Source organism: Odontesthes bonariensis, chromosome 19 (genome assembly GCF_027942865.1).
Source record: "Odontesthes bonariensis isolate fOdoBon6 chromosome 19, fOdoBon6.hap1, whole genome shotgun sequence".
Taxonomy (NCBI): Eukaryota; Metazoa; Chordata; class Actinopteri; order Atheriniformes; family Atherinopsidae; genus Odontesthes; species Odontesthes bonariensis.
Genome location: NC_134524.1, coordinates 62,568 through 85,453, shown reverse-complemented (window position 1 = coordinate 85,453; position 22,886 = coordinate 62,568). Strand labels below are relative to the sequence as shown.

General features: G+C 46.2%; 1 protein-coding gene across 1 annotated transcript in view; it reads left to right on the top strand.

The window, feature by feature from the left end:
- The window catches only part of LOC142368982 (phosphatidylinositol 4,5-bisphosphate 3-kinase catalytic subunit alpha isoform), a 47,410-nt gene extending 25,924 nt beyond the window's left edge, over nucleotides 1-21,486 (top strand). Inside the window, exons 22-28 of the mRNA XM_075451201.1 lie at nucleotides 12,868-12,989; nucleotides 13,084-13,162; nucleotides 14,167-14,337; nucleotides 15,144-15,261; nucleotides 16,321-16,472; nucleotides 17,933-18,081; nucleotides 20,313-21,486. Coding sequence (XP_075307316.1) covers nucleotides 12,868-12,989; nucleotides 13,084-13,162; nucleotides 14,167-14,337; nucleotides 15,144-15,261; nucleotides 16,321-16,472; nucleotides 17,933-18,081; nucleotides 20,313-20,437 — 916 coding nt within the window. The 3' untranslated portion in view covers nucleotides 20,438-21,486. The remainder of the gene's footprint in view (nucleotides 1-12,867; nucleotides 12,990-13,083; nucleotides 13,163-14,166; nucleotides 14,338-15,143; nucleotides 15,262-16,320; nucleotides 16,473-17,932; nucleotides 18,082-20,312) is intronic.
- The last annotated feature ends 1,400 nt before the right edge of the window (nucleotides 21,487-22,886 follow it).

Sequence of the window (22,886 nt, the reverse complement as noted above, 5' to 3'; positions counted from 1 at the left end):
GGTGGTGGTCGGAGGGGCCGATGGCGCCGGTGCATGGCAGCCTCGCCATGGCGGCTGCCCTGTCAGTGTGCCCCAGGGCAGCTATGGCTACAATCCAGTTGTCTGCCACCATCAGCATAGCACTTTGAGATTCCGTATGAAATGAAAAAGTGCTTTACAAATGTAATTGATTATTATTATTGTTATTATTAAAGCTGCGTATTAGCTGGCCTAGTGGAAGCATGTACAGATTGAAAAATACGGGTCCCAGGATTGACCCCTGGGGAACCCCACAGGTCATGGCCATAGAATGCAACAAGCTGGTTGGCTGATCCATCTCTGATGTCAAAGTTGTGGTTAGGCTCAGAACCAGTTGAGCTGATGTGGGTTCAGAGTGTTGTAATCAGTATCTTTGGTCTTTAGGCTGGAAAAGTGCAGAATGGAACCACAGTAATCAGTATCTCGTGTCTTTAGGCTGGAACAGTGCAGGATGGAACCACAGTAATCAGTATCTTGTGTCTGTAGGCTGGAACAGTGCAGGATGGAACCACAGTAATCAGTATCTTGTGTCTGTAGGCTGGAACAGTGCAGAATGGAACCACAGTAATCAGTATCTTGTGTCTTTAGGCTGGAATAGTGCAGGATGGAACCACAGTAATCAGTATCTTGTGTCTTTAGGCTGGAACAGTGCAGGATGGAACCACAGTAATCAGTATCTTGTGTCTGTAGGCTGGAACAGTGCAGGATGGAACCACAGTAATCAGTATCTTGTGTCTTTAGGCTGGAACCACAGTAATCAGTATCTTGTGTCTTTAGGCTGGAACAGTGCAGGATGGAACCACAGTAATCAGTATCTTGTGTCTTTAGGCTGGAACAGTGCAGGATGGAACCACAGTAATCAGTATCTTGTGTCTTTAGGCTGGAACAGTGCAGGATGGAACCACAGTAATCAGTATCTTGTGTCTGTAGGCTGGAACAGTGCAGGATGGAACCACAGTAATCAGTATCTTGTGTCTTTAGGCTGGAACCACAGTAATCAGTATCTTGTGTCTTTAGGCTGGAACAGTGCAGGATGGAACCACAGTAATCAGTATCTTGTGTCTTTAGGCTGGAACAGTGCAGGATGGAACCACAGTAATCAGTATCTTGTGTCTTTAGGATGGAACCACAGTAATCAGTATCTTGTGTCTGTAGGCTGGAACAGTGCAGAATGGAACCACAGTAATCAGTATCTTGTGTCTGTAGGCTGGAACAGTGCAGAATGGAACCACAGTAATCAGTATCTTGTGTCTGTAGGCTGGAACAGTGCAGGATGGAACCACAGTAATCAGTATCTTGTGTCTGTAGGCTGGAACAGTGCAGAATGGAACCACAGTAATCAGTATCTTGTGTCTTCAGGCTGGAACAGTGCAGAATGGAACCACAGTAATCAGTATCTTGTGTCTGTAGGCTGGAACAGTGCAGGATGGAACCACAGTAATCAGTATCTTGTGTCTGTAGGCTGGAACAGTGCAGGATGGAACCACAGTAATCAGTATCTTGTGTCTGTAGGCTGGAACAGTGCAGAATGGAACCACAGTAATCAGTATCTTGTGTCTGTAGGCTGGAACCACAGTAATCAGTATCTTGTGTCTTTAGGCTGGAACAGTGCAGAATGGAACCACAGTAATCAGTATCTTGTGTCTTTAGGCTGGAACAGTGCAGGAAGGAACCACAGTAATCAGTATCTTGTGTCTTTAGGATGGAACCACAGTAATCAGTATCTTGTGTCTTTAGGCTGGAACAGTGCAGGAAGGAACCACAGTAATCAGTATCTTGTGTCTTTAGGATGGAACCACAGTAATCAGTATCTTGTGTCTTTAGGATGGAACCACAGTAATCAGTATCTTTGGTCTTTAGGCTGGAACAGTGCAGGAAGGAACCACAGTAATCAGTATCTTGTGTCTTTAGGATGGAACCACAGTAATCAGTATCTTTGGTCTTTAGGCTGGAACAGTGCAGGATGGAACCACAGTAATCAGTATCTTGTGTCTTTAGGCTGGAACAGTGCAGGATGGAACCACAGTAATCAGTATCTTGTGTCTTTAGGCTGGAACAGTGCAGAATGGAACCACAGTAATCAGTATCTTGTGTCTTTAGGCTGGAACAGTGCAGGATGGAACCACAGTAATCAGTATCTTGTGTCTTTAGGCTGGAACAGTGCAGAATGGAACCACAGTAATCAGTATCTTGTGTCTGTAGGCTGGAACAGTGCAGGATGGAACCACAGTAATCAGTATCTTGTGTCTGTAGGATGGAACCACAGTAATCAGTATCTTGTGTCTTTAGGCTGGAACAGTGCAGGATGGAACCACAGTAATCAGTATCTTGTGTCTGTAGGATGGAATAGTGCAGGATGGAACCACAGTAATCAGTATCTTGTGTCTGTAGGATGGAACAGTGCAGGATGGAACCACAGTAATCAGTATCTTGTGTCTTCAGGCTGGAACAGTGCAGGATGGAACCACAGTAATCAGTATCTTGTGTCTTCAGGCTGGAACAGTGCAGGATGGAACCACAGTAATCAGTATCTTTGGTCTTTAGGCTGGAACAGTGCAGAATGGAACCACAGTAATCAGTATCTTGTGTCTGTAGGCTGGAACAGTGCAGGATGGAACCACAGTAATCAGTATCTTGTGTCTTTAGGCTGGAACAGTGCAGGATGGAACCACAGTAATCAGTATCTTGTGTCTTTAGGCTGGAACAGTGCAGAATGGAACCACAGTAATCAGTATCTTGTGTCTTCAGGCTGGAACAGTGCAGAATGGAACCACAGTAATCAGTATCTTGTGTCTTTAGGATGGAACCACAGTAATCAGTATCTTTGGTCTTTAGGCTGGAACAGTGCAGAATGGAACCACAGTAATCAGTATCTTGTGTCTGTAGGCTGGAACAGTGCAGGATGGAACCACAGTAATCAGTATCTTGTGTCTGTAGGCTGGAACAGTGCAGGATGGAACCACAGTAATCAGTATCTTGTGTCTGTAGGCTGGAACAGTGCAGGATGGAACCACAGTAATCAGTATCTTGTGTCTTTAGGCTGGAACAGTGCAGGATGGAACCACAGTAATCAGTATCTTGTGTCTTCAGGCTGGAACAGTGCAGAATGGAACCACAGTAATCAGTATCTTGTGTCTTTAGGCTGGAACAGTGCAGGATGGAACCACAGTAATCAGTATCTTGTGTCTGTAGGCTGGAACAGTGCAGGATGGAACCACAGTAATCAGTATCTTGTGTCTTTAGGATGGAACCACAGTAATCAGTATCTTGTGTCTTTAGGCTGGAACAGTGCAGAATGGAACCACAGTAATCAGTATCTTGTGTCTGTAGGCTGGAAAAGTGCAGGATGGAACCACAGTAATCAGTATCTTGTGTCTGTAGGCTGGAACAGTGCAGAATGGATCCACAGTAATCAGTATCTTGTGTCTGTAGGCTGGAACAGTGCAGAATGGAACCACAGTAATCAGTATCTTGTGTCTGTAGGCTGGAACAGTGCAGGATGGAACCACAGTAATCAGTATCTTGTGTCTTTAGGCTGGAACAGTGCAGGATGGAACCACAGTAATCAGTATCTTTGGTCTTTAGGATGGAACCACAGTAATCAGTATCTTGTGTCTGTAGGCTGGAACAGTGCAGGATGGAACCACAGTAATCAGTATCTTGTGTCTGTAGGCTGGAACAGTGCAGAATGGAACCACAGTAATCAGTATCTTGTGTCTGTAGGATGGAACAGTGCAGAATGGAACCACAGTAATCAGTATCTTGTGTCTTTAGGCTGGAACAGTGCAGGATGGAACCACAGTAATCAGTATCTTGTGTCTGTAGGCTGGAACAGTGCAGAATGGAACCACAGTAATCAGTATCTTGTGTCTGTAGGCTGGAACAGTGCAGAATGGAACCACAGTAATCAGTATCTTGTGTCTTTAGGCTGGAACAGTGCAGAATGGAACCACAGTAATCAGTATCTTGTGTCTTTAGGCTGGAACAGTGCAGGATGGAACCACAGTAATCAGTATCTTGTGTCTGTAGGCTGGAACAGTGCAGGATGGAACCACAGTAATCAGTATCTTGTGTCTTTAGGATGGAACCACAGTAATCAGTATCTTGTGTCTGTAGGCTGGAACAGTGCAGAATGGAACCACAGTAATCAGTATCTTGTGTCTGTAGGCTGGAACAGTGCAGGATGGAACCACAGTAATCAGTATCTTGTGTCTGTAGGCTGGAACAGTGCAGAATGGATCCACAGTAATCAGTATCTTGTGTCTGTAGGCTGGAACAGTGCAGAATGGAACCACAGTAATCAGTATCTTGTGTCTGTAGGCTGGAACAGTGCAGAATGGAACCACAGTAATCAGTATCTTGTGTCTGTAGGCTGGAACAGTGCAGGATGGAACCACAGTAATCAGTATCTTGTGTCTTTAGGCTGGAACAGTGCAGGATGGAACCACAGTAATCAGTATCTTTGGTCTTTAGGATGGAACCACAGTAATCAGTATCTTGTGTCTGTAGGCTGGAACAGTGCAGGATGGAACCACAGTAATCAGTATCTTGTGTCTGTAGGCTGGAACAGTGCAGAATGGAACCACAGTAATCAGTATCTTGTGTCTTTATGCTGGAACAGTGCAGGATGGAACCACAGTAATCAGTATCTTGTGTCTGTAGGCTGGAACAGTGCAGGATGGAACCACAGTAATCAGTATCTTGTGTCTTTAGGCTGGAACAGTGCAGGATGGAACCACAGTAATCAGTATCTTGTGTCTGTAGGCTGGAACAGTGCAGAATGGAACCACAGTAATCAGTATCTTGTGTCTGTAGGCTGGAACAGTGCAGAATGGAACCACAGTAATCAGTATCTTGTGTCTGTAGGCTGGAACAGTGCAGAATGGAACCACAGTAATCAGTATCTTGTGTCTGTAGGCTGGAACAGTGCAGGATGGAACCACAGTAATCAGTATCTTGTGTCTTTAGGCTGGAACAGTGCAGGATGGAACCACAGTAATCAGTATCTTTGGTCTTTAGGCTGGAACAGTGCAGGATGGAACCACAGTAATCAGTATCTTGTGTCTGTAGGATGGAACAGTGCAGGATGGAACCACAGTAATCAGTATCTTGTGTCTTTAGGCTGGAACAGTGCAGGATGGAACCACAGTAATCAGTATCTTGTGTCTTTAGGCTGGAACAGTGCAGGATGGAACCACAGTAATCAGTATCTTGTGTCTGTAGGATGGAACCACAGTAATCAGTATCTTGTGTCTGTAGGCTGGAACAGTGCAGAATGGAACCACAGTAATCAGTATCTTGTGTCTTTAGGATGGAACAGTGCAGAATGGAACCACAGTAATCAGTATCTCGTGTCTTTAGGATGGAACCACAGTAATCAGTATCTTGTGTCTTTAGGCTGGAACAGTGCAGAATGGAACCACAGTAATCAGTATCTCGTGTCTTTAGGATGGAACCACAGTAATCAGTATCTTGTGTCTTTAGGCTGGAACAGTGCAGGATGGAACCACAGTAATCAGTATCTTGTGTCTTTAGGCTGGAACAGTGCAGAATGGAACCACAGTAATCAGTATCTCGTGTCTTTAGGATGGAACCACAGTAATCAGTATCTTGTGTCTTTAGGCTGGAACAGTGCAGGATGGAACCACAGTAATCAGTATCTTGTGTCTGTAGGCTGGAACAGTGCAGAATGGAACCACAGTAATCAGTATCTTGTGTCTTTAGGCTGGAACAGTGCAGGATGGAACCACAGTAATCAGTATCTTGTGTCTTTAGGCTGGAACAGTGCAGAATGGAACCACAGTAATCAGTATCTTTGGTCTTTAGGCTGGAACAGTGCAGGATGGAACCACAGTAATCAGTATCTTGTGTCTTTAGGATGGAACAGTGCAGGATGGAACCACAGTAATCAGTATCTTGTGTCTTTAGGATGGAACAGTGCAGGATGGAACCACAGTAATCAGTATCTTTGGTCTTTAGGCTGGAACAGTGCAGGATGGAACCACAGTAATCAGTATCTTGTGTCTTTAGGCTGGAACAGTGCAGGATGGAACCACAGTAATCAGTATCTTTGGTCTTTAGGCTGGAACAGTGCAGGATGGAACCACAGTAATCAGTATCTTGTGTCTTTAGGATGGAACAGTGCAGGATGGAACCACAGTAATCAGTATCTTGTGTCTTTAGGCTGGAACAGTGCAGGATGGAACCACAGTAATCAGTATCTTGTGTCTTCAGGCTGGAACAGTGCAGAATGGAACCACAGTAATCAGTATCTTGTGTCTGTAGGCTGGAACAGTGCAGGATGGAACCACAGTAATCAGTATCTTGTGTCTGTAGGCTGGAACAGTGCAGGATGGAACCACAGTAATCAGTATCTTGTGTCTTTAGGATGGAACCACAGTAATCAGTATCTTTGGTCTTTAGGCTGGAACAGTGCAGAATGGAACCACAGTAATCAGTATCTTGTGTCTGTAGGCTGGAACAGTGCAGGATGGAACCACAGTAATCAGTATCTTGTGTCTTTAGGCTGGAACAGTGCAGAATGGAACCACAGTAATCAGTATCTTGTGTCTGTAGGCTGGAACAGTGCAGGATGGAACCACAGTAATCAGTATCTTGTGTCTGTAGGCTGGAACAGTGCAGGATGGAACCACAGTAATCAGTATCTTGTGTCTGTAGGCTGGAACAGTGCAGGATGGAACCACAGTAATCAGTATCTTTGGTCTTTAGGCTGGAACAGTGCAGAATGGAACCACAGTAATCAGTATCTTGTGTCTTTAGGCTGGAACAGTGCAGGATGGAACCACAGTAATCAGTATCTTGTGTCTTCAGGCTGGAACAGTGCAGGATGGAACCACAGTAATCAGTATCTTGTGTCTTTAGGATGGAACGACAGTAATCAGTATCTTTGGTCTTTAGGCTGGAACAGTGCAGAATGGAACCACAGTAATCAGTATCTTGTGTCTGTAGGCTGGAACAGTGCAGGATGGAACCACAGTAATCAGTATCTTGTGTCTTTAGGCTGGAACAGTGCAGGATGGAACCACAGTAATCAGTATCTTGTGTCTTTAGGCTGGAACAGTGCAGGATGGAACCACAGTAATCAGTATCTTGTGTCTTTAGGCTGGAACAGTTTAGAATGGAACCACAGTAATCAGTATCTTGTGTCTTTAGGCTGGAACAGTGCAGGATGGAACCACAGTAATCAGTATCTTGTGTCTTTAGGCTGGAACAGTTTAGAATGGAACCACAGTAATCAGTATCTTGTGTCTTTAGGCTGGAACAGTGCAGGATGGAACCACAGTAATCAGTATCTTGTGTCTGTAGGCTGGAACAGTGCAGGATGGAACCACAGTAATCAGTATCTTGTGTCTGTAGGATGGAACAGTGCAGAATGGAACCACAGTAATCAGTATCTTGTGTCTTTAGGCTGGAACAGTGCAGGATGGAACCACAGTAATCAGTATCTTGTGTCTGTAGGCTGGAACAGTGCAGGATGGAACCACAGTAATCAGTATCTTTGGTCTTTAGGCTGGAACAGTGCAGGATGGAACCACAGTAATCAGTATCTTGTGTCTTTAGGATGGAACCACAGTAATCAGTATCTTGTGTCTTTAGGCTGGAACAGTGCAGGATGGAACCACAGTAATCAGTATCTTGTGTCTGTAGGATGGAACCACAGTAATCAGTATCTTGTGTCTTTAGGCTGGAACAGTGCAGGATGGAACCACAGTAATCAGTATCTTGTGTCTGTAGGATGGAATAGTGCAGGATGGAACCACAGTAATCAGTATCTTGTGTCTGTAGGATGGAACAGTGCAGGATGGAACCACAGTAATCAGTATCTTGTGTCTTCAGGCTGGAACAGTGCAGGATGGAACCACAGTAATCAGTATCTTGTGTCTTCAGGCTGGAACAGTGCAGGATGGAACCACAGTAATCAGTATCTTTGGTCTTTAGGCTGGAACAGTGCAGAATGGAACCACAGTAATCAGTATCTTGTGTCTGTAGGCTGGAACAGTGCAGGATGGAACCACAGTAATCAGTATCTTGTGTCTTTAGGCTGGAACAGTGCAGGATGGAACCACAGTAATCAGTATCTTGTGTCTGTAGGCTGGAACAGTGCAGGATGGAACCACAGTAATCAGTATCTTTGGTCTTTAGGCTGGAACAGTGCAGAATGGAACCACAGTAATCAGTATCTTGTGTCTTTAGGCTGGAACAGTGCAGGATGGAACCACAGTAATCAGTATCTTGTGTCTGTAGGCTGGAACAGTGCAGGATGGAACCACAGTAATCAGTATCTTGTGTCTGTAGGCTGGAACAGTGCAGGATGGAACCACAGTAATCAGTATCTTGTGTCTGTAGGCTGGAACAGTGCAGGATGGAACCACAGTAATCAGTATCTTGTGTCTGTAGGCTGGAACAGTGCAGGATGGAACCACAGTAATCAGTATCTTGTGTCTTTAGGCTGGAACAGTGCAGGATGGAACCACAGTAATCAGTATCTTGTGTCTTCAGGCTGGAACAGTGCAGAATGGAACCACAGTAATCAGTATCTTGTGTCTTTAGGCTGGAACAGTGCAGGATGGAACCACAGTAATCAGTATCTTGTGTCTGTAGGCTGGAACAGTGCAGGATGGAACCACAGTAATCAGTATCTTGTGTCTTTAGGATGGAACCACAGTAATCAGTATCTTGTGTCTTTAGGCTGGAACAGTGCAGAATGGAACCACAGTAATCAGTATCTTGTGTCTGTAGGCTGGAACAGTGCAGGATGGAACCACAGTAATCAGTATCTTGTGTCTGTAGGCTGGAACAGTGCAGAATGGATCCACAGTAATCAGTATCTTGTGTCTGTAGGCTGGAACAGTGCAGAATGGAACCACAGTAATCAGTATCTTGTGTCTGTAGGCTGGAACAGTGCAGGATGGAACCACAGTAATCAGTATCTTGTGTCTTTAGGCTGGAACAGTGCAGGATGGAACCACAGTAATCAGTATCTTTGGTCTTTAGGATGGAACCACAGTAATCAGTATCTTGTGTCTGTAGGCTGGAACAGTGCAGGATGGAACCACAGTAATCAGTATCTTGTGTCTGTAGGCTGGAACAGTGCAGAATGGAACCACAGTAATCAGTATCTTGTGTCTGTAGGCTGGAACAGTGCAGAATGGAACCACAGTAATCAGTATCTTGTGTCTTTAGGCTGGAACAGTGCAGAATGGAACCACAGTAATCAGTATCTTGTGTCTTTAGGCTGGAACAGTGCAGGATGGAACCACAGTAATCAGTATCTTGTGTCTGTAGGCTGGAACAGTGCAGGATGGAACCACAGTAATCAGTATCTTGTGTCTTTAGGATGGAACCACAGTAATCAGTATCTTGTGTCTTTAGGCTGGAACAGTGCAGAATGGAACCACAGTAATCAGTATCTTGTGTCTGTAGGCTGGAACAGTGCAGGATGGAACCACAGTAATCAGTATCTTGTGTCTGTAGGCTGGAACAGTGCAGAATGGATCCACAGTAATCAGTATCTTGTGTCTGTAGGCTGGAACAGTGCAGAATGGAACCACAGTAATCAGTATCTTGTGTCTGTAGGCTGGAACAGTGCAGGATGGAACCACAGTAATCAGTATCTTGTGTCTTTAGGCTGGAACAGTGCAGGATGGAACCACAGTAATCAGTATCTTTGGTCTTTAGGATGGAACCACAGTAATCAGTATCTTGTGTCTGTAGGCTGGAACAGTGCAGGATGGAACCACAGTAATCAGTATCTTGTGTCTGTAGGCTGGAACAGTGCAGGATGGAACCACAGTAATCAGTATCTTGTGTCTTTAGGCTGGAACAGTGCAGGATGGAACCACAGTAATCAGTATCTTGTGTCTGTAGGCTGGAACAGTGCAGAATGGAACCACAGTAATCAGTATCTTGTGTCTGTAGGCTGGAACAGTGCAGAATGGAACCACAGTAATCAGTATCTTGTGTCTGTAGGCTGGAACAGTGCAGGATGGAACCACAGTAATCAGTATCTTGTGTCTTTAGGCTGGAACAGTGCAGGATGGAACCACAGTAATCAGTATCTTTGGTCTTTAGGCTGGAACAGTGCAGGATGGAACCACAGTAATCAGTATCTTGTGTCTGTAGGATGGAACAGTGCAGGATGGAACCACAGTAATCAGTATCTTGTGTCTTTAGGCTGGAACAGTGCAGGATGGAACCACAGTAATCAGTATCTTGTGTCTTTAGGCTGGAACAGTGCAGGATGGAACCACAGTAATCAGTATCTTGTGTCTGTAGGATGGAACCACAGTAATCAGTATCTTGTGTCTGTAGGCTGGAACAGTGCAGAATGGAACCACAGTAATCAGTATCTTGTGTCTTTAGGATGGAACAGTGCAGAATGGAACCACAGTAATCAGTATCTTGTGTCTTTAGGCTGGAACAGTGCAGAATGGAACCACAGTAATCAGTATCTCGTGTCTTTAGGATGGAACCACAGTAATCAGTATCTTGTGTCTTTAGGCTGGAACAGTGCAGGATGGAACCACAGTAATCAGTATCTTGTGTCTGTAGGCTGGAACAGTGCAGAATGGAACCACAGTAATCAGTATCTTGTGTCTTTAGGCTGGAACAGTGCAGGATGGAACCACAGTAATCAGTATCTTGTGTCTTTAGGCTGGAACAGTGCAGAATGGAACCACAGTAATCAGTATCTTTGGTCTTTAGGCTGGAACAGTGCAGGATGGAACCACAGTAATCAGTATCTTGTGTCTTTAGGCTGGAACAGTGCAGGATGGAACCACAGTAATCAGTATCTTTGGTCTTTAGGCTGGAACAGTGCAGGATGGAACCACAGTAATCAGTATCTTGTGTCTTTAGGATGGAACAGTGCAGGATGGAACCACAGTAATCAGTATCTTGTGTCTTTAGGCTGGAACAGTGCAGGATGGAACCACAGTAATCAGTATCTTGTGTCTTCAGGCTGGAACAGTGCAGAATGGAACCACAGTAATCAGTATCTTGTGTCTGTAGGCTGGAACAGTGCAGGATGGAACCACAGTAATCAGTATCTTGTGTCTGTAGGCTGGAACAGTGCAGGATGGAACCACAGTAATCAGTATCTTGTGTCTTTAGGATGGAACCACAGTAATCAGTATCTTTGGTCTTTAGGCTGGAACAGTGCAGAATGGAACCACAGTAATCAGTATCTTGTGTCTGTAGGCTGGAACAGTGCAGAATGGAACCACAGTAATCAGTATCTTGTGTCTGTAGGCTGGAACAGTGCAGGATGGAACCACAGTAATCAGTATCTTGTGTCTGTAGGCTGGAACAGTGCAGGATGGAACCACAGTAATCAGTATCTTGTGTCTGTAGGCTGGAACAGTGCAGGATGGAACCACAGTAATCAGTATCTTTGGTCTTTAGGCTGGAACAGTGCAGAATGGAACCACAGTAATCAGTATCTTGTGTCTTTAGGCTGGAACAGTGCAGGATGGAACCACAGTAATCAGTATCTTGTGTCTTCAGGCTGGAACAGTGCAGGATGGAACCACAGTAATCAGTATCTTGTGTCTTTAGGATGGAACCACAGTAATCAGTATCTTTGGTCTTTAGGCTGGAACAGTGCAGGATGGAACCACAGTAATCAGTATCTTGTGTCTTCAGGCTGGAACAGTGCAGGATGGAACCACAGTAATCAGTATCTTGTGTCTTTAGGATGGAACCACAGTAATCAGTATCTTGTGTCTTTAGGCTGGAACAGTGCAGGATGGAACCACAGTAATCAGTATCTTGTGTCTTTAGGCTGGAACAGTGCAGGATGGAACCACAGTAATCAGTATCTTGTGTCTTTAGGCTGGAACAGTTTAGAATGGAACCACAGTAATCAGTATCTTGTGTCTTTAGGCTGGAACAGTGCAGGATGGAACCACAGTAATCAGTATCTTGTGTCTGTAGGCTGGAACAGTGCAGGATGGAACCACAGTAATCAGTATCTTGTGTCTGTAGGATGGAACAGTGCAGAATGGAACCACAGTAATCAGTATCTTGTGTCTTTAGGCTGGAACAGTGCAGGATGGAACCACAGTAATCAGTATCTTGTGTCTGTAGGCTGGAACCACAGTAATCAGTATCTTGTGTCTGTAGGATGGAACCACAGTAATCAGTATCTTGTGTCTGTAGGATGGAACCACAGTAATCAGTATCTTGTGTCTGTAGGCTGGAACAGTGCAGGATGGAACCACAGTAATCAGTATCTTTGGTCTTTAGGCTGGAACAGTGCAGGATGGAACCACAGTAATCAGTATCTTGTGTCTTTAGGATGGAACCACAGTAATCAGTATCTTGTGTCTTTAGGCTGGAACAGTGCAGGATGGAACCACAGTAATCAGTATCTTGTGTCTTTAGGCTGGAACAGTGCAGAATGGAACCACAGTAATCAGTATCTTTGGTCTTTAGGCTGGAACAGTGCAGGATGGAACCACAGTAATCAGTATCTTGTGTCTTTAGGATGGAACCACAGTAATCAGTATCTTGTGTCTTTAGGCTGGAACAGTGCAGGATGGAACCACAGTAATCAGTATCTTGTGTCTTTAGGCTGGAACAGTGCAGGATGGAACCACAGTAATCAGTATCTTGTGTCTTTAGGCTGGAACAGTGCAGGATGGAACCACAGTAATCAGTATCTTGTGTCTTTAGGCTGGAACAGTGCAGGGTGGAACCACAGTAATCAGTATCTTGTGTCTTCAGGCTGGAACAGTGCAGGATGGAACCACAGTAATCAGTATCTTGTGTCTGTAGGCTGGAACAGTGCAGGATGGAACCACAGTAATCAGTATCTTGTGTCTTCAGGCTGGAACAGTGCAGGATCATGTCCTCGGCAAAGCGCCCTCTGTGGCTGAACTGGGAAAACCCCGACATCATGTCCGAGCTGCTCTTCACCAACAACGAGATCATCTTTAAGAACGGGGACGGTAACTAGCTCAGCGCTAATGTATGATAGCTAACATGCTGACCGTGTTATCTGCTCAGGAGCATTGTGGGTAATGTAGTCTGTCCTGTGTGCAGACCTGCGTCAGGACATGTTGACCCTGCAGATCATTAAGATCATGGAGAACATCTGGCAGAATCAGGGCCTGGACCTGCGGTGAGAGCCTGTGACATCATCATCATCCCCTCACATCTGTCCACAGCTGGACGTCTGTCCACAGCTGGACACCTGTCCACACCGGGACACCTGTCCACAGCTGGATATCTGTTCACAGCTGGACACCTGTCCACACCGGGACACCTGTCCACAGCTGGATATCTGTTCACAGCTGGACACCTGTCCACAGCTGGACATCTGTCCACAGCTGGACGTCTGTCCACAGCTGGACAACCTTCCATCTGTCCACAGCTGGACACCTGTCCACAGCTGGATATCTGTTCACAGCTGGACACCTGTCCACAGCTGGACATCTGTCCACAGCTGGACGTCTGTCCACAGCTGGACAACCTTCCATCTGTCCACAGCTGGACATCTGTCCACAACGGGGCACCTGTCCACAACGGGACATCTGTCCACAGTTGGACGTCTGTCCACACCGGGACACCTGTCCACAGCTGTCCACAGCTAGACATCTGTCCACAATGGGACATCTGTCCACAGTTGGACGTCTGTCCACAGCTGGGACACCTGTCCATCTGTCCACAGCTGGACATCTGTCCACAGTTGGACGTCTGTCCACACCGGGACACCTGTCCACAGCTGTCCACAGCTGGACATCTGTCCACAATGGGACATCTGTCCACAGCTGGACGTCTGTCCACAGCTGGGACACCTGTCCATCTGTCCACAGCTGGACGTCTGTCCACAGCTGGACATCTGTCCATCTGTCCACAGCTGGGAACTTAGCTGCAGCTTCTCGTACAAACGAAGCTACTTCTTGTTGTCTTTTTAGGTTTTTCAAAATAAAAGACTTTCAACAGGACATGCAACACCACATACAAGAACAAATCAAATCAGATCTAGAAACTACCGCTCTTTCAATACTATCCATACGATATCCAAACTAAATCCAAATGTGAACGATAATAATAATGATTTAAATGAATTAAATAATTAATAATGATTAAAGATACAACAACGCCTGTGCTTGTGTTTCCCAGCATGCTGCCCTACGGCTGCCTGTCCATCGGGGACTGTGTGGGTCTGATCGAGGTGGTAAAGAACAGCTTCACCATCATGCAGATTCAGTGCAAAGGAGGCCTAAAGGGGGCGCTGCAGTTCAACTCCAACACGCTGCACCACTGGATCAAAGACAAGAACCGCGGGGAGGCGTCAGTATTCAGCTTTATTTATAAAGTTCCAAATCACAACAAATGTCATCTTAAGGCGAGACACTACAGGTTAATAGGGTAATATTTAAAAATAATAGATATCACCATGAAACTTCCTCAGTTTATTACTTATACAAGTATGAAAAAAAATGTATCACAAGTTTTAGAAATTTGTATGTTTAATTATGCAAATGAGGCATTATCTCATTAAATATGCGCACATTTGCAGATATTTCCGGAAGATAGATCTGAACATATGATAAAGCCAGGTGCAAAATTCTTTTTTCATTTTGTTTACACACAAAATGAAAAGAAAATTACAGAGGGATTTCAGGATATCTGCTTTCATTTCCTAGGAAATCAAAATATGCTGCCCATAGCCTAAAAAACATCAATTTTCGCCATATTTTTTTATTATAACGTCCCATAAATCAGGCCAGGAATGATTTATCAACAAATCCTTCTGTAAATATATTCAGAATACTGCTAAGTGTATAACTGGAAAGTTTGGTGTTAGTAGGTGCTCCATAGGCTGAGATATTTATACTGGAAAAATATCAAAAACTGATTTTGAGAAAACGGCATTTAAAGATTTAAATAGGGGAATTAATTTTGGTCGATTTGGGCGAAACGTACTGCTGCGATTTAACAAAATGTGATGAAATAAACATTTTAATTCATGTTTTAAAATAACACATATTGAAGGAGTAGACTGGCCCAAAATCTAAAAATTGACCACTGCATGAAAATTCAATTCAAGCCAGGGACTAAACACCTGTCTCTCTCCTCATGTCTACCTTTCTCAGGTATGATCGAGCCATCGAACTGTTCACCAGGTCTTGTGCAGGTTATTGTGTTGCCACCTTCATCCTAGGAATCGGAGACCGACACAACTCCAACATCATGTTGAAGGAGAATGGACAGGTGAGCTCCTGGCTCCCCCTTATTTTCCCCTTCCTAATTCTTCCTCTCCTCTTTTTCATGGCCTTTTTTCTTTTTTTATAAACTTTATTAGGAACAATAAACATAACAAAAGATGTCATGCATCAAGTTGATGAAAAGAAAGAAAAAAATAAAACATTAATAACTAAAACTTGAATATGCCATAATACAAAATGTTTCAAACAAAGAAAATGCACAGATTAGAGAAATAATGCTTTCTTATCTGTACTCTCTTTTATTGATAAATGTAAAGTTTTAAATGTAAAGTTATTTCGGTGTATTTTGGCTTATGATTAATTCAATTAATTTATGTTTTATTTATATAGAGCCAAATGACAACAAATGTCATCTCAAAGAACTTCAATGATACAGTCCAATACTATGGAGCTAAATCAGTCTCAATTATCACAAATGCACAGGACAAGATTCACAAATGCACAGGACAAGATTCACAAATGCACAGGACAAGATTCACAAATGCACAGGACAAGATTCACAAATGCACAGGACAAGATTCACAAATGCTCTGGCCCCTGGAATGCATTTGACTATGGCCGCTGGTGTCTCTAATGCCACGTTTCTGACTATAGAGCTGCCAGTTACCAGGGTTTTGTCCTCAGCGGGTGTGTCGCTGAGTGGGGAAAATCTGTTAGAAGCGTGGACAGGTCGATGGTGAACAACGGGCTTGAGTTTAGAGCTGTGCCTCTTCCTGACAGTCACCCAGCCACCTTGGGTCCACACTGGCTAAAGGGACCTGGCTCGCTATCGGTTGATTTTCAACAGTGCAGAGCCGAGCTTCCAATTCAGATAACCTCGCCTCCAAAACTACAAAAAGACTACATTTGTTACATGTACCATTATCGCTAAAGGAGGCAGAGGAGTAACTAATGAACTAACTAATAAAACATTTTAATCGCTGCCCGGCCCTAGTTTTGAAGTTTATTTTTGCGAGGGCTCAGCAAAGTCAAACCTACTTGGCATCTATCTTGGAACTGCCTCTCTCGCTCCTAACTCTTCTTCTCTGCCCCCTCCCTCCTGTAGCTGTTCCACATCGACTTCGGCCACTTCCTGGACCACAAGAAGAAGAAGTTTGGCTATAAGAGGGAGCGGGTGCCCTTCGTCCTGACCCAGGACTTCCTCATCGTCATCAGTAAAGGGGTCCAGGAGTCCACCAAGACGAAAGAGTTTGAGAGGTCTCTGCTCACCTGTCTGTACACCTTTCTGCTCACCTGTCTGCTCACCTGTCTGCTCACCTGTGTCTCACCTGTCTGCTCACCTGTCTGCTCACCTGTGTCTCACCTGTCTGCTCACCTGTCTGCTCACCTGTGTCTCACCTGTCTGCTCACCTTTCTGCTCACCTGTGTCTCACCTGTGTCCCACCTGTCTGCTCACCTGTCTGCTCACCTGTGTCTCACCTGTCTGCTCACCTGTCTGCTCACCTGTGTCTCACCTGTCTGCTCACCTGTCTGCTCACCTGTCTGCTCACCTGTGTCCCACCTGTCTGCTCACCTGTGTCTCACCTGTCTGCTCACCTGTCTGCTCACCTGTGTCCCACCTGTCTGCTCACCTGTGTCCCACCTGTCTGCTCACCTGTGTCTCACCTGTCTGCTCACCTGTCTGTTCACCTGTGTCTCACCTGTCTGCTCACCTTTCTGCTCACCTGTGTCTCACCTGTCTGCTCACCTGTCTGTTCACCTGTGTCTCACCTGTCTGCTCACCTGTCTGCTCACCTGTGTCTCACCTGTCTGCTCACCTGTCTGCTCACCTGTCTGCTCACCTGTGTCTCACCTGTCTGCTCACCTGTCTGCTCACCTGTGTCTCACCTGTCTGCTCACCTGTCTGTTCACCTGTGTCTCACCTGTCTGCTCACCTGTCTGTTCACCTGTGTCTCACCTGTCTGCTCACCTTTCTGCTCACCTGTGTCTCACCTGTCTGCTCACCTGTCTGTTCACCTGTGTCTCACCTGTGTCTCACCTGTGTCTCACCTTTCTGCTCACCTTTCTGCTCACCTGTCTGCTCACCTGTGTCTCACCTGTCTCCTCACCTTTCTGCTCACCTGTGTCTCACCTGTCTGCTCACCTTTCTGCTCACCTGTGTCTCACCTGTGTCTCATCTGTCTGCTCACCTGTGTCTCACCTGTCTGCTCACCTTTCTGCTCACCTATGTCTCACCTGTGTCTCACCTGTCTGCTCACTTGTCTGCTCACCTGTGTCTCACCTGTCTCCTCACCTTTCTGCTCACCTGTGTCTCACCTGTCTGCTCACCTGTGTCTCACCTGTCTGCTCACCTGTTTCTCACCTGTGTCTCATCTGTCTGCTCACCTGTCTGCTCACCTGTGTCTCACCTGTGTCTCACCTGTCTGCTCACCTGTGTCTCACCTGTGTCTCACCTGTCTGCTCACCTGTGTCTCACCTGTGTCTCACCTGTCTGCTCACCTGTGTCTCATCTGTCTGCTCACCTGTGTCTCACCTGTGTCTCACCTGTGTCTCACCTGTGTCTCACCTGTCTGCTCACCTGTGTCTCACCTGTCTGCTCACCTGTGTCTCACCTGTGTCTCACCTGTCTGCTCACCTGTGTCTCACCTGTGTCTCATCTGTCTGCTCACCTGTGTCTCACCTGTGTCTCACCTGTTTCTCACCTGTCTGTGGTGCAGGTTCCAGGAGATGTGCTACAAAGCCTACCTGGCCATCCGGCAGCATGCCAGCCTCTTCATCAACCTGTTCTCGCTGCTGCTGGGCTGCGGGATGCCCGAACTCCAGAGCTTTGATGACATCGCCTACCTGAGGAAGACTCTGGCCCTGGGTAAGGGGGGTTCAGGGGTGGAACAGAAGCTTTCCAAAGTAAAAGTATCACATGTTAAAATGTGTCGGGGTGAGTGTTAATAAAGTTAATACCCAATACAAGCCAGAGGCGGTCCTGACTAGATTTACGCCCTGGGCGAACACTCCCCCCCCCCCCCCCCCCCCCCCCCCCCCCAAAAAAAAAGACTTCCCCGCCACCAACACAACAACACATAATATTATTTGTAATATTTTATCATATATAATCTTAAATACAAAAAGATACCACATGCAGCTTACAAAACGCCATGTCAGTGTATATTAGAAGTTATTTAATTTATTTAATTTAGCATAGAAATAGAAAAATACTTTATTCATCCCCCAATGGGGGAAATTCAAATTAGTCAAGTAGCTCAACATTTTTTAAATATTTACAATGAGAATCAGCACCTCCAAATCCGAGACCATGGTCCTCGGCCGGAAAAGGGTGGAATGCTCTCTCCAGTTCGGGAATGAGATCCTTCCCCAAGTGGAGGAGTTCAAGTATCTCGGGGTCTTGTTCACGAGTGAGGGACGAATGGAGCAGAAGATTGACAGACGGATCGGTGCGGCGTCTGCAGTGATGCGGGCTCTGCACCGGCCCGTCGTGGTGAAGAAGGAGCTGAGCCAGAAGGCGAAGCTCTCGATTTACCGGTCAATCTATGTTCCTACCCTCACCTATGGTCACGAGCTGTGGGTAGTGACCGAAAGAACGAGATCGCGAATACAAGCGGCCGAAATGAGTTTCCTCCGCAGGGTGTCTGGGCTCTCCTTTAGAGATAGGGTGAGAAGCTCGGTAATCCGGGAGGGGCTCGGAGTAGAACCGCTGCTCCTCCGCATCCAGAGGAGTCAGATGAGGTGGCTCGGGCATCTGGTTAGGATGCCTCCTGGACGCCTCCCCGGTGAGGTGTTCCGGGCCCGTCCCACTGGGAGGAGGCCCCGGGGAAGACCCAGGACACGTTGGAGAGACTATGTCTCTCGGCTGGCCTGGGAACGCCTCGGGGTCCCCCCAGAAGAGCTGGAAGAAGTGACCAGGGACAGGGACGCCTGGGTTTCTCTGCCCAAGCTGCCGCCCCCGCGACCCGATCCCCGGACAAGCTGCAGATGATTGATGGATGGATTGTATTAACAACAACAATAATCTTGGTGTCATCAGATCACAGGACATGGTTCCAACAATCCATATCCTTAGTTTGTTTGTCTCTGATGAGAGAATGATAAACAAATTTGCTTTCGATGGTGTCAAGCCTGTGTGGTGGTAAAAAGTGATTTGTACAAAGAAAAGTGCCCCATGCTTAAAGTCAAGCATAGTAGTGGGAGTGACATGGTTTGGGGCTGTATGGATGCCATCAACAGTAGGAAGCTGAATTTCACCAAAAGAAACATGCTTGTCAACATGTACTGTGACTACTGAAGCAGATCATGATACTCTCCATAGGATTTCAGTCAAATCTCACACACGTCTCTTTTAGCCTGGTGCAGACTCAAAATGTAAAATTTCAATGTAAGGCAAGGATGAAACGCACAACGATGACCTCCCTTTTAATGCCTTTTCATTTCATGACATTTCGGGCCAACACGGCCCATTCTCAGGGAGTTTAACATAGGGGTGTACTCACTTTTGCACCAGCATCATTTCACAAAAATGGACAAATATGTCATTTAAGTTATATTATATTATTCTTTTCTGTTGTAAGCTGAACAGATGTTGTATTAAACTTACTCTATGCACGTTTTGGGAATAACTTGTGTGTGTATTAAAATATTGTTCAAAATGTTACTTTTCAACGGGGGTGTACTCATTTTCACAGTGCACTGTATATATATATATATATATATATATATATATCTCATAACAGTAAAACTAATCCACAGTCAGGACTTCTTGTTGTGTTGCAAACACAAACCGGACCAGGTTGCCTTTGGGTGAAATTAGCTGCATGACATGATGCCTCAATTCTGATTCTACTTCAGCAAAACTAAAATCAAATACAGTCGTGGCTAATAGCAACATGTTAGCTAGAGGCTAACAGATAGCCTTTAGCCTACGTCCCTCAGGTCAAAACCCTCTAAAAACCCTCTAACCCTAACCCAACATAAATACTCTCTAACCCTAACCCTCTCCAACATAAATACCCTCTAACCCTAACCCTGGACTGAGGAAACAGGCGGTTTAACCTCCAAGTAGTTTCACTGTGTTTCTGTGTGTTTCAGAGAAGAGCCAGCAGGAGGCGCTGGAGTACTTCACCAAACAGATGAACGACGCTCATCACGGAGGATGGAGCACCAAGATGGACTGGATCTTCCACACCATCAGACACATGCCCAACGAACACTGACAGACAGACAGTCGTGCACATGTGTGCACGTGAATGGGTCTGACGCACATATTTATCTACACAAACATGCACCCATGTGTGTTTATTTATTGCACTACTGTGATGATGATTAATGATGACGTGGTCTTTAGTGCCGTGTCGTGTTGTTGTAGCATCTGGACTCTCAGGGTTCAAAGATCAGAGTTCAAGGGGACCAAAGGCGAGTTTAAAAAAGGTAATGATGATGTCACAAAGTCTTCCATGTGGTGCTCCAGTAAGCCTGCTAATGCCTATTAGCTCTGTTAGCTCTGCTAGCGCTGCTAGCTCTGCTAGTGCTGTTAGCAGGTCCAAACACAAGCTTTCCCAAAAGGAGTAAAACTGCTGCTGCAAACATTTGAATCAAACTTTATGGACAAACTGCTATAACTTTATAAACTTGTTATTTAAAGGAAGAGTTAAGATGAAAGCAGCTTTATTTACACCAGCAATGTGAACACTGTGGACACAAAGAGCAATAAAAACCTCCAAAAATCAATCAGGTTTTCATATTGACAATCAGGAGTTCTGAGGAACAGGAACATGGAGCCGGTTTGCTGTGGGAAGAGTCAAAGAAGAGGTTCAGATCAGATTCAAACTAACCCTTTTACTTAGTCTGTAAAAATTCCAGGTGAAAATGAGGCGAGTGTTGGAGGTGATCCTCAACTTTCTGTTAACTGCACAGAATCAGTCCACTGGTCATAGTTACTGCAACACCCAAGTTCTCTGAGCATGTGCACAGCACTCTGACCTCCAGGACGTGCACATATAGTCCAAAACTACCGCGGTGCACGGCCATCAACTGTCCTCCTGACGTGAATCTGACTCTCTGAGCGTTTGTAGCTCCTCCAACATCTGCATTCCAGCTTCACTTTGAACTGAATTCATCCCGTTTTTCTTCTGTTCACTGTCCCTCTGTAGTTTAAATAAAAATAAATAGGTTCATTAGGTTTCAATAAATCGGTTCTGAGAGTTCTTCTGCCCAGCGGATATGGAGGCAGAACATTTAGATAATTAAATTAAATTAAATTAAAGCCTGAGAGCCTGCCTCTGGACTGGCAGATCGGGGTGGTGGTCCCCCTCTTTAAAAAGGGGGACCGGAGGGTGTGTTCCAACTATAGGGGGATCACACTCCTCAGCCTCCCTGGTAAGGTCTTTTCGGGGGTACTGGAGAGGAGGATCCGCCGGATAGTCGAATCTCGGATTCAGGAGGTGCAGTGTGGTTTTCGTCCTTGCCGTGGAACAGTGGACCAGCTCTATACCCTCCGCAGGATCCTGGAGGGAGCATGGGAGTTCGCCCAACCGGTCTACATGTGTTTTGTGGACTTGGAGAAGGCGTTCGACCGTGTCCCTCGGGGACTCTTGTGGGGGGTGCTCCGGGAGTATGGAGTGCCGGACTCCTTGATATGGGCTGTTCGGTCTCTGTATGACCGGTGTCAGAGTTTGGTCCGCATTGCCGGCAGTAAGTCGAACATGTTTCCTGTGAGGGTTGGACTCCGTCAGGGCTGCCCTTTGTCACCGATTCTGTTCATAATTTTTATGGACAGAATTTCTAGGCGCAGCCAGGGCGTTGAGGGGGTCCGGTTTGGCGACCTCAGAATCGGGTCTCTGCTTTTTGCAGACGATTTGGTTCTGTTGGCGTCGTCAGGCCGTGACCTTCAGCTCTCACTGGAGCGGTTCGCAGCCGAGTGTGAAGCGGCTGGGATGACCATCAGCACCTCCAAATCTGAGACCATGGTCTTCGGCCGGAAAAGGGTGGAATGCTCTCTCCGGGTCGGGAATGAGATCCTTCCCCAAGTGGAGGAGTTCAAGTATCTCGGGGTCTTGTTCACGAGTGAGGGACGAATGGAGCAGGAGATTGACAGACGGATCGGTGCGGCGTCTGCAGTGATGCGGGCTCTGCACCGGCCCGTCGTGGTGAAGAAGGAGCTGAGCCAGAAGGCGAAGCTCTCGATTTACCGGTCAATCTATGTTCCTACCCTCACCTATGGTCACGAGCTGTGGGTAGTGACCGAAAGAACGAGATCGCGAATACAAGCGGCCGAAATGAGTTTCCTCCGCAGGGTGTCTGGGCTCTCCCTTAGAGATAGGGTGAGAAGCTCGGTCATCCGGGAGGGGCTCGGAGTAGAACCGCTGCTCCTCCGCATCGAGAGGAGTCAGATGAGGTGGCTCGGGCATCTGGTGAGAATGCCTCCTGGACGCCTCCCCGGTGAGGTGTTCCGGGCCCGTCCCACTGGGAGGAGGCCCCGGGGAAGACCCAGGACACGTTGGAGAGACTATGTTTCTCGGCTGGCCTGGGAACGCCTCGGGGTCCCCCCAGAAGAGCTGGAGGAAGTGGCCGGGGACAGGGACGTCTGGGTCTCTTTGCTCAAGCTGCTGCCCCCGCGACCCGACCCCCGGACCAGCGGAAGATAATGGATGGATGGATGGATGG